At 43.1% G+C, this 14,185-nt stretch overlaps 2 protein-coding genes across 4 annotated transcripts in view; one reads left to right on the top strand and one right to left on the bottom strand.

The window, feature by feature from the left end:
* Positions 1–51: 51 nt before the first annotated feature.
* On the bottom strand, positions 52–6,342 carry METTL5 (methyltransferase 5, N6-adenosine). Of its 3 annotated transcripts, none has more exons than XM_054381454.1 (8): positions 6,010–6,342; positions 5,749–5,871; positions 5,039–5,153; positions 2,779–2,960; positions 2,321–2,403; positions 1,828–1,879; positions 1,102–1,151; positions 350–677 (listed from the first exon to the last, which is right to left on the bottom strand). In XM_054381454.1, the coding sequence occupies exons 2-8, from the start codon at positions 5,855–5,857 to the stop codon at positions 609–611; spliced, it is 660 nt and encodes a 219-aa protein (XP_054237429.1). In that variant the 5' UTR covers positions 5,858–5,871; positions 6,010–6,342; the 3' UTR covers positions 350–608. The 3 variants fall into 3 exon arrangements, with proteins under 3 accessions (XP_054237431.1, XP_054237429.1, XP_054237430.1); XM_054381455.1 differs by having other exon boundaries at positions 6,082–6,342; XM_054381456.1 differs by lacking the exon at positions 350–677 and adding an exon at positions 52–111 and having other exon boundaries at positions 5,749–6,342.
* A 1,247-nt stretch (positions 6,343–7,589) lies between these two features.
* UBR3 (ubiquitin protein ligase E3 component n-recognin 3) overlaps positions 7,590–14,185 on the top strand; it is a 97,959-nt gene continuing 91,363 nt past the window's right edge. Inside the window, exon 1 of the mRNA XM_054381473.1 lies at positions 7,590–8,044. Coding sequence (XP_054237448.1) covers positions 7,590–8,044 — 455 coding nt within the window. The remainder of the gene's footprint in view (positions 8,045–14,185) is intronic.

Below are 14,185 nucleotides of genomic sequence, written 5' to 3'. Positions count from 1 at the left end.
CTGAAATAAAAGAAGTGGGTTTATTGTTCCATTTTCAATAGGTTTTAAAGACATGCCTCAGTTCAGGAGTTTCTTGGCAGAAAATCTAATGAAATCCACTTCAATGTCAACCTACAATGAAAGGAAAGTTTCATTTTGAGTTACAGCTGTTTTTCTTTTTTAAAGCATGCTTATTCTTAACATGCCCCCTTGGAAAACTTTTTTATATTTATAGTTTGGTTTCCACTGTCAGATTCTCTCAACTTCTCTGCCATCTCTTTAAAATGTAAAACTTTGGAATCTTACGGTTACATTAAATAGCAGCTCCCAATAAATACAGAACTTAAAACTGCTTACTACTGAGCCTGGATGTTAATGTAGTATAAAGCTGTGACTCTGAAGCAGCAAAACCAAAGGACACACCTGCATCATTCAAGTCACCAAGAGAACAGGTACAGCTAAATAAAACTTCTTTGCTACTCAACATATTTTAACAATCTTGACATTTTTGCTTGGTCTACTCCAAGACTCTCTACTTCCTCTACGTAACAAGGATACGTGTTCTCTGGCCAGCATTCAGCACCTAGGAACTTGCCTGTTGGCTGAAGTTCCATACTCCAGCATCTTGACTACATCTTCACATCCTCCCTTGTTGAAATCAAATGCACAGCTTCCTCCTGCTTCCCTCTTGGATAGTTCTGTGAGGGATTTCCCTGACTGTAGATATTAGCAGTACAGAGCACAGAACACTGAAATAATCCTACAGCTGTAAAATTCTTGTTATTCTGGCCTTTGTTACTTAACATGCTCCAAGTTCCAGATGCAGATAGGGTCAAGCAAATAACAATTAAAACTTGAGTTAAGGAGACTACCCTTGGCTCTTTCACATGTAGTTGCAGTGCTGGCTTTAATCTGTTCATAGCTTTGACTTGCATTAAGATGTTTCTTTTCCCCGTTCAAATACAAAACATAACAGCAATGGAACTTGATGTCATTGTAATGAACTTCTCTCAAGTGCTGTGAGCATTCCTCATGCAGTTACATATGGCCCTAAAATTTAAATTTTATTAAGTGGAATTTATTTCCTACCTAGTATAAGATAGAGCATTTTTTCATACTTACTGATTTCCTCTTATGGAACTTGTATGATGCTGGTAGGTCATATTTAAGTTCTGTGAATTATACAAAGAACACTAGTTACATAACAGTGCTTCTTAGTTAATTTACTTGCAGCCTACACTCATGCTCTTCTATTTCTTTCATTGCTTACCACTGTTGCCCTCGGACTAGATACTTGTTTTGGCCTCTGGACTATATTATGACTGAACAGTTAAGCTGATCACATCAGACAGTAAGTGGATGGCAAAAATGCAGTTGTGTTTAACGTACTTCTGCATCTTCCATGTGTCCAGCTGTATGACTATACAACATGCAGCTGGTGATACTTATCAGCTGGTAGACGGAAGATACTAGAACTGTCAGAAAACTAATTACATGACTATAAGGACAGGATGCTTTTTTGTGTGAGAAGTGGCCTGCAGTTCGTTTTTGTTATTCAGCAACCTTCCTAGTCCTTTTGAAGGAGGAAGGTAGGTAACTCCTGCTTGAGACAAAAATACAAATTCTACACAGAATATGTATTTCTCAGAGCTTTATCAACTGTCTGCTTGTATTCTAGCCTGCTAGTAAGGTATTAAAAAGGGGAAGAAGGGTGGCTGCTTAAAAAAACGTTACTTTCAGTGTTACATCATACTCAAGTCTACCTCGGTGTTAAGACTGGCTAGTAGTGTTCCAGGTGTTAGCCCCCCGCAGAATGTGGGGGATTTTTTAACTACAAATCAATCTTACCTGCTATGACTTCCATCTTCACTTCCCATTCATCTGCTTTCTTCTGAATGTGCTACAATATTAAGTAGATCCTGGTAAATTTCAAAGTTTGTTCTCTACTATCATAAACATATACATAGATGTTTCTTTTTCAAGCTGAACCATTAGAGCATGTATTTATCTTAATGCAAGTGAGAGTAGTTACTTGACACCATTAGTATTTACCTAAAACAAGTTTCATACCCCATAGAGATACAAATAAATCATGAAGCTATAGACAACATCATTAATAAGCACTAGACTGGACTGCCTAGGGAGGTGGTGGAGTCACCATCACTGGAGGTCTGTAAGAAATGACTGCATGTGGCACTTGGTGGCATGGTTTAGCTGATGTCATGCGTTAGGTCATAGGCTGGACTCGATCTCAGAGGTCTTTTCCAGCCTCAATGATTCTGTGATTAAATGCTATGTCATTACCTGATTCATGCTGACCCTACTAAAAGGAAAGACTTGCCTGACGTGTTGAAGTCTTGTGAAGGGAATATACAGCTGTTTTTGCCATTTGTAATGCAGTTTTCAGAAATATCATATCCATCCCTAAAAGAATAACAGAAATGCAAGCTTACACTAGAGAATGTAAAGTTCTGCTTCATGCTTCAGTTTTTCTAGAATAATAGCTATTTGAGAAACAGCACTGAATACATTAAGGTACAGAAAGTATTTCTACAAGTTACACAACTGCTTTTAGCAAAAAAGAAAGATGATAAGAAATAGCTAGTGTCATTTATTTCAAACCCAGCAAGTGTTAGTTACAATGCTGAAGTTGTTAATTTGTACTTAGGAAATGGATTCCAGTAATGGTAACTGATAGGATACTGGCAGGTAATTACAGTACAGAAGGGAGATGTTTCATTAAACGTGTTTCCATTGCTATTTCATTCCTAGCAATTTCTGACTTTCAGAATTACCAACCTTTATTGTGCTTGGTACCAAAGGGAGGGTTCATAATAACTGTGTCAAAAGTCTCTGACATGCTGTCAGATAAAGAACACACATCACACTGAACCATGTTGATATTTGTGAGCTCAAAGTCTTCAACATTGTTATTAAATACTTCCAGTGCATCTGCATCTATGTCAAATCCCACACACAATCTATATTAAAAAAAAAAAAGTGCCATGTATTAGTCTCCTTCAAAATAAAATGGTATTTAAATTCCATAGTAAAGGTTTAAATTGTATCTGTGTATGTAACTTGTTTTATCTAGGAAATACACAAACATACCTTATAAATTCAGAGCTGATAAAAACGCAGGTAGCTCTGTTGCCCTTCTCCAAATATCCTTTTAAAGTTTGCGAAGGGGGTTTCCTTTATTCATGGAATGTTTCAGGAGAAAGGAAACACTGCAACTTCCAGATTCATGGCAACTGTTGATCCCTTCTGTTATTTCATAGTTACCACAGTATCAGAGGTTGGAAGGGACCTTAAGAGATCATCAGGTCCAACCCCCCTGCCAGAGCAGGATCACTTAGGATAGTCCACACAGAAACACATCCAGGTGGGTTTTGAAAGTCTCTAGAGGAGACTCCACAACCCCCCTGGGCAGCCTGTTCCAATGCTCTGTCACTCTCACTGTAAAGAAGTTTCTCCTCATATTGCGGTGAAATCTTCAAGGTTGAACCCATTGTTCCTTGTCTTACCACAGTGAACCACCAAAAAGAGCCTGGCCCCCTCCACTTGACACCCACCCCTCAGATATTTATACACATTGATGAGATTCCCTCTTAGTCTTCTCAAGATTAAATAGCCCCAGGGATCTCAGTCTCTCTTCATAGAGGAGATGCTCAAGTCCCCTAATCATCCTCCTGGCTCTCTGCTGGGATTCTCTCCAGCAGTTCTCTCTTTCTTGAACTGGGGAGCCCAAAACTGGACACGGTATTGCAGGTGTGGTCTCACCAGGGCAGAGTGGAACTTCCCTAGACCTGCTGGACACACCTTTCTTGATGCATCCCAGGATCCCATTGGCTCTTTTGGCCACAAGAGAACATTGTTCCATGGAGATCTTGCTGTCCACCAGCACTCCAAGGTCTTTCTCTGTGGAACTGCTTTCCAGCAGGGCAGACCCTAACCTGTACTGGTGCCTGTTGTTATTTCTTCCCAGATGTAGGACCCTGCACTTGTCCTTATTAAGCTTCATGAGGTTTGCCTCTACCCAGCTCTCCAGCCTGTCCAGGTCACGTTGGATGGCTGCACAGCCTGATGGGGTGTGAGCCAACCCTCCCAGTTTTGTATCATCAGCAAACTTGCTGAGGGTACTCTCAATCCTCTCATCTAGGTCGTTGATAAAGGTATTGAACAAAACTGGACCCAGTACCGATCCCTGAGGGACACCACTTGCCACAGATCTCCAAGTTAACTCTGTGCCACTGATGATGACCCTCTGAACTCTGTTGTGGAGCATCAATCAATCCACCTCAGTGACCAGCCACCTATGCCACATCTCCTGAGCTTTTCTATGAGGATGTTATGGGAGACAGTATCAAAAGCTTTACTGAAGTCAAGATGTATGACATCCACTGCTCTTCCCTCATCTGCCCACTTGGTCATAACTTCATAGAAGACTATCAGATTAGTTAGACAGGACCTCCCCTTGGTAAAGCCATGTTGACTACTCCTGACAACCTTCTTGTCTTCCATGTGGTTAGAGATGACCTCCAGGATGAGCTGCTCCATCATCTTTTCAGGGATGGAGGTGGGGCTGACTGGCCTGTAGTTGCCTGGGTCCTCCTTCTTGCTTTTTTTGAAGACTGGAGTGACATTTGCTTTCTTCCAGTTGTCAGGCACCTCTCCTGTTCTCCAGGACTTTTCAAAGATGACAGAGCGAGGTTCAGCAACAGTATCAGCCAGCTCTCTCAGCACTCATGGATGCATCCCATCAGAGCCCATGGATTTGTGTGTCTTGAGATGGTATAAGAGATCTCTAACCCTGTCCTGACTGACCAGCAGAATGTCCACATCTTTCCAGTTCTGCTCCCTTGCTTCTAGAGACTGAGGTTCCTGAGGGCTGGTCTTAGGAGTGAAGACTGAATGGTTATTGGCTGACTAAACATATTAAATAGCCTCATTATGCACCAAATATCTAAAATCGATTTAGTTCAGCGCTACTATGTTCTCATCTTATTTTCTGCTCTTCTACAGAAGAAAAGTCTACAACTTGGTATCATATACTTACCCAGCTCCTAATATTGCGCTTCCAATGCTGAGTATGCCACAACCACATCCTAAATCTGCAATTGTTTTGTTTTCAATATCATCAAAAGTATTGTGAATTGTATAAAGCATACATGCTGGGGGGGGAGAAAGAACAACACAGGTCAATAATATGAAATATGCATCTGAATTAAGAAAAGTTACTTCTGCTTTCAGAAAACTCTGAAGCTGATGTTCTCACTGCCTGTAATTCTCTTTTTCATTGTATGTGAAAACAAGTCAAAAACATTTTGACAAGTTTCAGAACTCTGATCTTTGGCGAAGAGATTGCACATATAGCTACGAGTATTGTTTGTGGAAAAAGCATGCCTTTGTTTTGGTACAAAATAGGACATAAAATATCGGAAAAAAAAACAACAAATGACCAAACAATTAAGGTATGGGTGAGTTTCCATATATATACGTCTATTTTTTGTGTGTCATGAAATAAGTCTGTTTCAGATTTCTCATTTACAGGTCAAGATGTTTTGCAATGTTATCTTTTAAATCAATTTACTTGACTTCTGGATTGTACATTAACAGCATACTTCTAATGAAAAGAAGTTAACAAAACGTTAAAAAATATTACATTTCTGCTGGATACAATTTCTGAACCACTTTTAATATATAGTTTTTTTAAATAAAGGGCTGATGAAGAACCAGTAAGACACCACTGCTCTGGGTAGCCTCTACCTGCGATATGAGGTCTTGTTGGATACTGTTCAAGGAGTAGTTTTGGACTTTCAAAAGTATCAAGTTGTTGAAGACAGCTTTCCAGTTCTTTAAGTTTTAATTTCTTCATGTTTATAGTTTTATCTAAGGAAAACAATGTGTAATCCGTTACAATAATATAACTGATTTTAAATTATTTAACATTTTAAAGCCCACTGTACTTCTCAGCATCTCCCAGGTGTTTTCACACAGCCGTTTTCACGGACCCATCTACCGGCGTACCGGTAACGGGAGACAAGCGCAGCGTCGGCTAACACGAGGTCGTTCACGGACGGCGGCAGTTCCTTTCCTCACCTCATCGCCGGTGACCCGCTCCCACCCCAGGCCGGGCGCCGATAAGGCCTCGCGCCCGCCTCTGGCTGGGGCTCCAGGCCTCGGCTCCCCTTCTACAGCCAAGTCCCGCTCGCCGCCGAGTGAGGCGTCCGGCCCTAAGAGAAGCAGGGACCTTCACCAACCCGACAGAACCTTCTCCTGGCCGCGAAGTCGCAGACCCACCCGCACCAGCTGACGCCTCCTTCACCACTGCAGCCCCGGCGGGCCGAGCTGATGGGCCGAACTGAGTCGCTGCGCACTTCCGCCGCGCCGACTGCGCAACAGAGAAGTGCGCTCCGCCTCTGCCGTCTGGCTGGCGTTACACCGCGGAGGCAGCAGGAGCAAAACGCGGCTGAACTCGGCCCGTTCTTTAATAAATTAGCAATTCTTAGTTTTGACTATTATGTATTATAGACACGATACGGCTTATTACAGCCATCGTGATACTATTGTCAGCTGTTTGTGAAGGGTCGGTCTACGTTTGTCCCTCCCGTGTGTTCGCAGTGGTCAAGCTGTTGGGTGCTGTTAGAAGTCAAGGAAGCCTTTTCGATAGGAAGGGATGGCGGTTGCAAGAAAAGTAAATGGAGGGTGAGGTGCTGCATTGTGTGCCCGGTAGTTCCTGCTCTTAAGGAACCACAACACAAGTCACCAGAATGGACGGCCATAGGGAATATGGTAGCAAAGCCAGCACTGGGGTGTCTGCCTGGGGTGTTGTTCTGTCAGATACAAGGTTACTCCCATTTAGAGATAGGTTGGTTTGTCCATTATACAGCTGAAAATCTGTCGAGCTTTAGAATTGTACGTCAGTATGTAAATTACGGTAACACGCATCCAAACACGATTCCATCCTAGGACGAGCGTGCAGATGCGTTCCGTTAACCCGAGGCGTGAGGCTCTGCAACCTCCCTCGACGCTGCTCATGGGATCGACAGCGCAGCTGTGTGGCTGTGTAGAGTCCGCGTCCGCAACTGTACCCCTGCCCTGAGGCCGCCGGCGGGAGCCCCGCGGCCCGGACACAGCGGTGGCTGCGGGGGTCCTCACGACAGCCGCTTCACTCGGGGAGCGGGTCGATAACAAATAAGAGTCCGCTACCGTTTTGGCGGTCGGCGTCCCCGAGCGGCCCCTCCAGGTGAAAGGCAGTCGGCCGTGCGATGGCAGGTTGCAAGCAGCCCCGTGCCTGCGGTGTCCAGTCATCACAGAAGTTTCAGGCGGGTGGGGGCGAGCAGCATTTCCCGGAGACGCGGCGCGGGCCGCGCACCTGCGCGCTGACGGGGCGGCGCGGGGCGCCGGGCAAGGCAGAGGAAGAGGAGGGGTAATGTCAGGGGAGGAGAAAGGCAGTGTCAGGAGGAGGGAGCGGGCGGTGGCGGGGAGGGCGCCGGTTCCGTGGCTATCGCGAGAGGGAGGCACCGCTGGGAGCGGAGAGAGGGCGGCGGGGGGAGCCCCAGAGCCGGGAGGCCGGCGCAGCCGTAACGGCTCCTCAGTTTCCCATCATGGCGGGGGCCGGCGCCAGCGGCCGGGATAAGTGGTCAACGGCGGCGCGACTGAAGACGGCGTTGGCCAGCGAGAGCGACGCGGTGGAGGCGGCGGGCGAGCTGCGGGCGCTACTGGAGCGGGTGTTGGCCCCAACGGCGGGCCCGGGCGGTGGCGGCGAGGCGGCGGCCGCCGAGGCGCTGGAGTGGTGCCGCTGCCTGCTGTCGGGCGGGGAGCCATGGGACAACTTCGTGCAGGCTGTACGGGCCTACGACCCGGCCACGCTGTGCGGCCTGGTATGGACGGCCAACTTCGTGGCCTACCGGTGCCGGACGTGCGGGATCTCGCCCTGCATGAGCCTTTGCGCCGAGTGCTTCCACCAGGGCGAGCACGCCGGGCACGACTACAACATGTTCCGGAGCCAGGCGGGGGGCGCCTGCGACTGCGGCGATAGCAACGTCATGCGGGAGGCCGGGTGAGCGCCGGGCGGCCTCGGCGGGGAGGGCGGGCACCTGCCAGTGGGGGCGGACCCCGCGGGGTTCAGAGGTGTGTCCGGAGCTTGGTGTCTGCCCGGGGCCTCCTTCCGCGCCTGGGGAGGGGAGTAAGTGTTCCACCTGCTTCCGTCTGGATCTCCTCCCGCCCTCCTTGATTGCGGGACGGTCAAGGCTCTGTGGAAAGGGCACCCGGGCCGGTCAGACACGGGGGTCAGCCCCGCCTTCCCGGCCGCCAGCCCTCCGTGGGGGTCCTACGAAGCGGCTCCCTTTGTTGATATGCGTGTGCCTCCTTTTAGGACGCTTTATGCAAATCTCGTTGCCCTTGTACAGAGTGCTTGGCTTCAGGGAAGTTGTTAAGGCGAAAAGCATGGAAGCCAGTGCCTGTCAGCTTCCTTGACTTTGCACAGCTAACTATTACATGTGTCGAAATACATTTACCCTTCATAGGAGCAAATATGCCAGAGTGAACAGACTGGTTAAGAAGGAGCCATTTTTATGTCTTTTCTCAGTCTGTGGTTTATCTTGCCTTTTGGTTTTGCTATTCTCACCTTTAAATCAAGGAATTGCATAGCTGTTGGATGAGTACATCAGGACAGGGTTCTGTGGAAGTCAGACATCCTTCATATTATCTAAGCGTGCAGGCCTTTTGGAGGCAAGACAAGAAGAAAAGTAATGTGCTACCTCATTATACTCTGCTTTGTTTCTTTTGTACTCAACAGTAAAAGGAAAGATCGGTTAACTAGATATTGGGTGGGGGTGATGCCTAGGCAGTAAACTTCGAATTTCACAACTGGATGTGTTTTTGGAGGTCCCTGTGTTCTGTTCATTCACCAGAGAGCTTAGAAATTTCACAGATTCTGCTTTTTTGTGTGGCTTGAGGGTTGCTGCCCTGGCTCTGACTCTTTGTGTCTCTAATTGCTGTTCTGCTCTGGGCCTTGAGGTGTCTTCATTCTTTGTTTCTCGAGTTTTTCCCCCTTCTGTTTCTCATACTGTCTGCCTTTATCATTTCTTTATTTTTCTTTTTTGGTAGGATTTTTTCATGGAAGTAGACTCTCTCCAATGGAAGAATGTCTTTCCTTCTTTTGTTTTCACTGGTACTTTGTGGCTTAAAGGGGCTACTCCTTGAAGTGATTATTAGGTCTTGTTCAACGCCTGGTTATTTTGTTTTCCTCAGCGTGGGATAGATTTAGGGCTCCTCCTAGTGGTAGGATTTTAACAGAGAACAGGCAAATTGATCTTCAGGTACATACTAAAGGGTTCTGATGTTGCTCTCGTCTCAGAGTTTATAGCTTTCACATTTTTTTTTCCTATTTTAAGGTGTGTGTGTTTGTTTGTTTTAAGAAAGCTAGTTTAATAAAGAAGAACTTTAAAAAGCTGTTAAATTTGCACTGTGACCAGATGCAAACCCTGGGAGAGTAAGAATATTCTCATTTCTTTGTTATATTTACCCTACTTATTATTCTTAATAGGGAAGTTTGAGATTAAATTGTCTTGGGTGTGAGGTAGGTCCCTTGAGGAGTTTTGATTCTTATAGATAAGGAATTCCACAGTATCTGTTAGAAACAATGCTCCTGAGTTGAGCAGATTTTACAGTCCTGGGCAAACAAAAGGACAATATATAGTAGTATATGCAGTGCCTGCATTCTACGTAAGGTTGTTTCTGCTTACCTAAAGAACTGATGTTAAGCCAGTGCAATTAAGTGAACTAGAAACTGTTTCCCGTGCAAGACAAAGTAAGTGAAGTTTAAATCTATGTAGAGCATTACTGTGTGCAAACATGCACACACAGGTTTGCCTGATGGCACGAATTGCTTCACTGAACCGTTTTTTAGACAAACTGACTTAACTTTGTGTGTACAAATCAGCTGCACAATTACAAAGGTAACGTGTTACATGTTGAAGTTACGAGGCCTTCATGGTAGGTTCAGAAAACTGGAGTGTGTCTAGCCTGATATAACCTTGGCTACCACAGCCTAGTCTTCTATTAATAGCAAGGGAATCAAACGTGGAGTCTACTTATGAACTTTATTTACCATCTGCCTGCTCAGACACAATTTTGTATAGATACTGTGTATGAATATTATAGTAACAGTATATTGTTTCTGGTGGTTCTTTTTATCTGGTCTTCACATTCAGAGTGTTTCGATTTGATGCATCTCCAAAAATACTTTTGATTTAAGTCTTAACTCAGTTAACTGATCTGCTGTAAAGGAAATCTCTCCGTCTTACCATCTGGAAAGTCTTATTTTCATTAGGGTGGTTGTAAATCTAGAGGTGCTTTGGTCTGAGATATAAGGATGTGTGTGTTAATCTTTTATTGCTAATTAACTTTTTAGAGGTTTGGTTTTTTTTTTTAGAGATAACTCAATGCTATTTTTTAAATTTCTGATGTCTTTATATGAGGAAGCTGAAATACAGCATAATAGATGAATGCCTATTTGCTTTACATATTTTGTGGAATTCTCATCAGATCGTCACACTCCTGAACCTTTGGGTTCCCATGCACTTTTCATACAAGTAAATTGCAGTTGGTCTGATCTACTAGAATGTGACTTAGACTTGAGTCAAAGTATTAAAAGTTCAATCTGTGACAAGGTTTAACAGACTTTAAGATCCAGTGATATGTCAGTAGGTGAAAATGGTTTATAGTGCTCTCCCGTATGGTGTCTATCCATGGGCAGATTAAATTTCACAACTTCATCAGAGATAATAATGTTTTGAAGAAGGCAAAATTTTCAGTTCTAAAGCATTCTCAGTAGACATATGCTTGTAATTCAGCAGGTGAGGTCATCTGAGGAAAAAAACCCATGCAAGGGGGAAATTCAGACTGGAGTATTTTTTTTTTTGTTACAGTAAGAGTATAACTAGTCAATGATTTGTTACTGGTGAGTACTGTCTTGTTTCTGTGACTGTTTTGTTCTGAATTCCCCTTTAAGTCTGTAGGCAATTACATGATACACTAGTCTCTATACTTCAGTTATTTCATTCCCCTGTGTCCTGTTTCTGAATATGCCTGACTGTGTGTTGACTTACTTGTTAAATTAATCATGTGGGAAGCAGAAGTTTTAGTGCTGCATTACAGTACAAAGAGAATAATATCTCCATCAAGGATTGCATATCCTGAAAGACAAAAAGCCAGGCTAAGAATTTCATTTAACAGGCTTTTGCATTGATTCTTGCTGTGCATTTGATGGTAGTTACAACAGTCAATGGCTCCACTGACATTATAGCATTGCCTTTTCTTGTGACTGATATCAAAGGATCTAAGACATTTTCAATTTTCACTTGCAACAGTGGGCCATTTCTTTATTGGTAGGCATGTGTGAAGTAAAAAACCTTACAGTTATAAGAAGGGTAACTGGTGCAGTATGCCATATATTGAAAAACACCTTCAGGTACCTACCTCTAGGCTTTCTGCAGTCCTGTCTCTATCTGTGTTTATCTCTCTATTTAGCTCTGTCTTAGAGTCTGTATCAGTGCAGGTTTCATGGAGTTCCTGTCTGAGCTACACACTGCATCTCTTTTCCCCCCCTCCCATTATGTCTCTCCTGGGGATAGATGTATCTGTTAGGTCTACTGAGATCCTTTATGAGAAGGCTAGAAAATTCTCTTTTTCTGACTATTCCTTATTTTATCCCTTTTCAGAGACACTTCCTTACAGGAACTCATTTCACAGAATTAGCCTTGCCATGCTGTTTAGGAGCTATGGAAGAATATATGTATTTTACTTTATGTTGCTAAGTAAGAGTAAAGGACCTTTTCCCTATTCTAGACTTGAGAAAATGTTAGCAGAGTGACAAAAAAGCAAGGTTGGTGTTGAGAAAGCTATTATTATTATTTTTGGATGTATTCTGTGTTTATCAGACAAGGTTTCTTTTATCATCTTGAGTTGTAGCAGCAGTGATCCACTTCAGAAAAGTCAGGTCTGCCTGCAGCTGAGTTCTGGGACATACAGGTAATTATTTTACTGGCATTAAGTAGATTATATAGTTACTTGATGCAATGTCTTGCAACAGCAAATCAGTATGTTTAGTTTACATACAGCATGCTGCTGCTTCAAGGTTATTCCTGCCACTATAACTCTACCACTTGTATTATTTAACGGTAGACAAAAAGGTTTCAGTTCTCCAAGGTCTAGGCTAGGTTTGGTAATGAAACATGAAGGAGGGAAAGGTGCTGTTTTGGACCTTTCTTCAAGATGTTGCTGAAACAGATGGGTAATTCAACAGGCTACATATTATCGAGGAGTTCAGCCTCTGAGCATTAGGAAGCTATGTAAAGATGTACTTGTATTCAGGATTGTACCTTGTACCAGAGCTGGTACAAATGCTGTTCTATAGGATCTCTATCAACTCTGTGCAGCTTCTTTGCTTTTGAAGTCTTCTAGGCTACTAAGAACTTCTGGCTAAAGTGACTCAGTACCTTGGGCTGTACTGCCTGTTACCTGGACATGAGGATCTGAATAAACCCATGGTTGTGTATTTTTGGTGGGTATGACTCTTCAGAACAAAAACTTCACTACATGATCTTACACATACAAGGTACAGGAATTCATTCTGGAATTCACATTGATCACAACATTTCAAAGAGCCACAGTAATTAATTGGTTCCCTGCACCCTTTTCCTCCATCCCCAGATGTAAAGTTCAGTATATTTTATTGCCTCTTAGGATTCCACCATAACATTCAGTAGTTTTAGCAGAGCTTGTTGTTAGGTCTTATGCTCAGAAAGCAAAAAAAATTTCAGGTCGCTGGAGATTAAGTCAATCATGGCATATGGTCGGCTCACAAACTTGCCTGCCTTGATTTCTTCTAAGAATGTTTCTATTTAGAGTTGCATCACCCTCTAAATCAGTTGGTGCAATGTCTTCCAAATGGTTACCAGCCAAGTGATAATTTTGTTAGAATTGTCACCTGACTAGACACCATGATATACATGCCTCAGGAATAACATGCAGTTATTTCAAATGCCTAAATAGGATGCTCAAATGGATCAATATACATGACTTTAAACATTTAGAAGCCTGAACTCTTGCTGTTAGTCACTGGACAATAAATTAAAATAAATGATAAATCTACCTCAGAGCTTTTTCTGATAGGGCCTGTTTGGTTTGAAGAACAGAACAGTACTCTGAAGACTAAGCTCACGAGATACAACTGTGGTGTATCTTGCCTTGTCTGAAATAGGTTTATTTATTGTATGACACCTCTATCACTTTGTAATATACTTTGGTATATGTTTTGGAGGTCTGTGGAACAAGCTTGTTTAGATTTGGCCTACCCAGCTCCATTGCTTTGATCCTACAAACTTTTAAAGCTCTCTACCCTTTTTGTGAAACCATGAGCTGTCCAGGATTCTAAGTTTACTATGTCATGGTGGACTGTTAATTTGGCTGGTACATATATAATCTACATGGAGCTGTTGATGTGTTGGCAATGGAGTAAAACATGTTTGGGTGTATGTTTGGGGAACACATTCTTTTAGAGCTTTTGTCTCTTAGATCTTTCTAAATGACAGCATATGTTGAGTCAGAGTTCAGGCCATTCTTCCTTATCTCTTGCAGAATATCAGGATTTTTACTTTTTTTTTTTTTTTATATCCTAGAATAGTATCTGACAACTGCAGGTGATCTTAAATAATAGTATGCTAGGTGCCCTTCTCTGTGAAGGATTTGGGTAGTCATCTTTGAAAAATAATAGGAGCCTTTACATTGAAGTAATAGAGATAGCAGTCTGGGTGTTACAATAACAAGGACTGAATAATTATCTCTGATGCTGTCATCAGGACACATCTCTCCATTTCTATATAGTGCCTGCAGAGATAATAGCTCTGGATCAAAACTCATGGACACTTTTCCAATAAAAGTGCAAATTACAGTGTATATAAATCTTGTCTGCTGGAGGCTTGACCAAAGTGGTATCTTCAGCACAAGCTGCTAATTTTTATTGACATCTGTACATAATACTCAAATCCTGAACAAATGAAAATTGTTTTTACAGTTGCCTGTAACTATACAATTGCTTAGAACTTTGTCAGATGAAGTATTTGGGCTAAAATACTACATGCTGTGTGTTTGACCTATTTAAATCTTCTTCTCAGAACAATATTTTTGTTTACTCTGT

The sequence above is a fragment of the Indicator indicator genome, chromosome 5 (genome assembly GCF_027791375.1).
Source record: "Indicator indicator isolate 239-I01 chromosome 5, UM_Iind_1.1, whole genome shotgun sequence".
Lineage (NCBI taxonomy): Eukaryota > Metazoa > Chordata > Aves > Piciformes > Indicatoridae > Indicator > Indicator indicator.
Note: the sequence above shows the minus strand (reverse complement) of the source record. Positions and strands in the feature narration are given on the sequence as shown.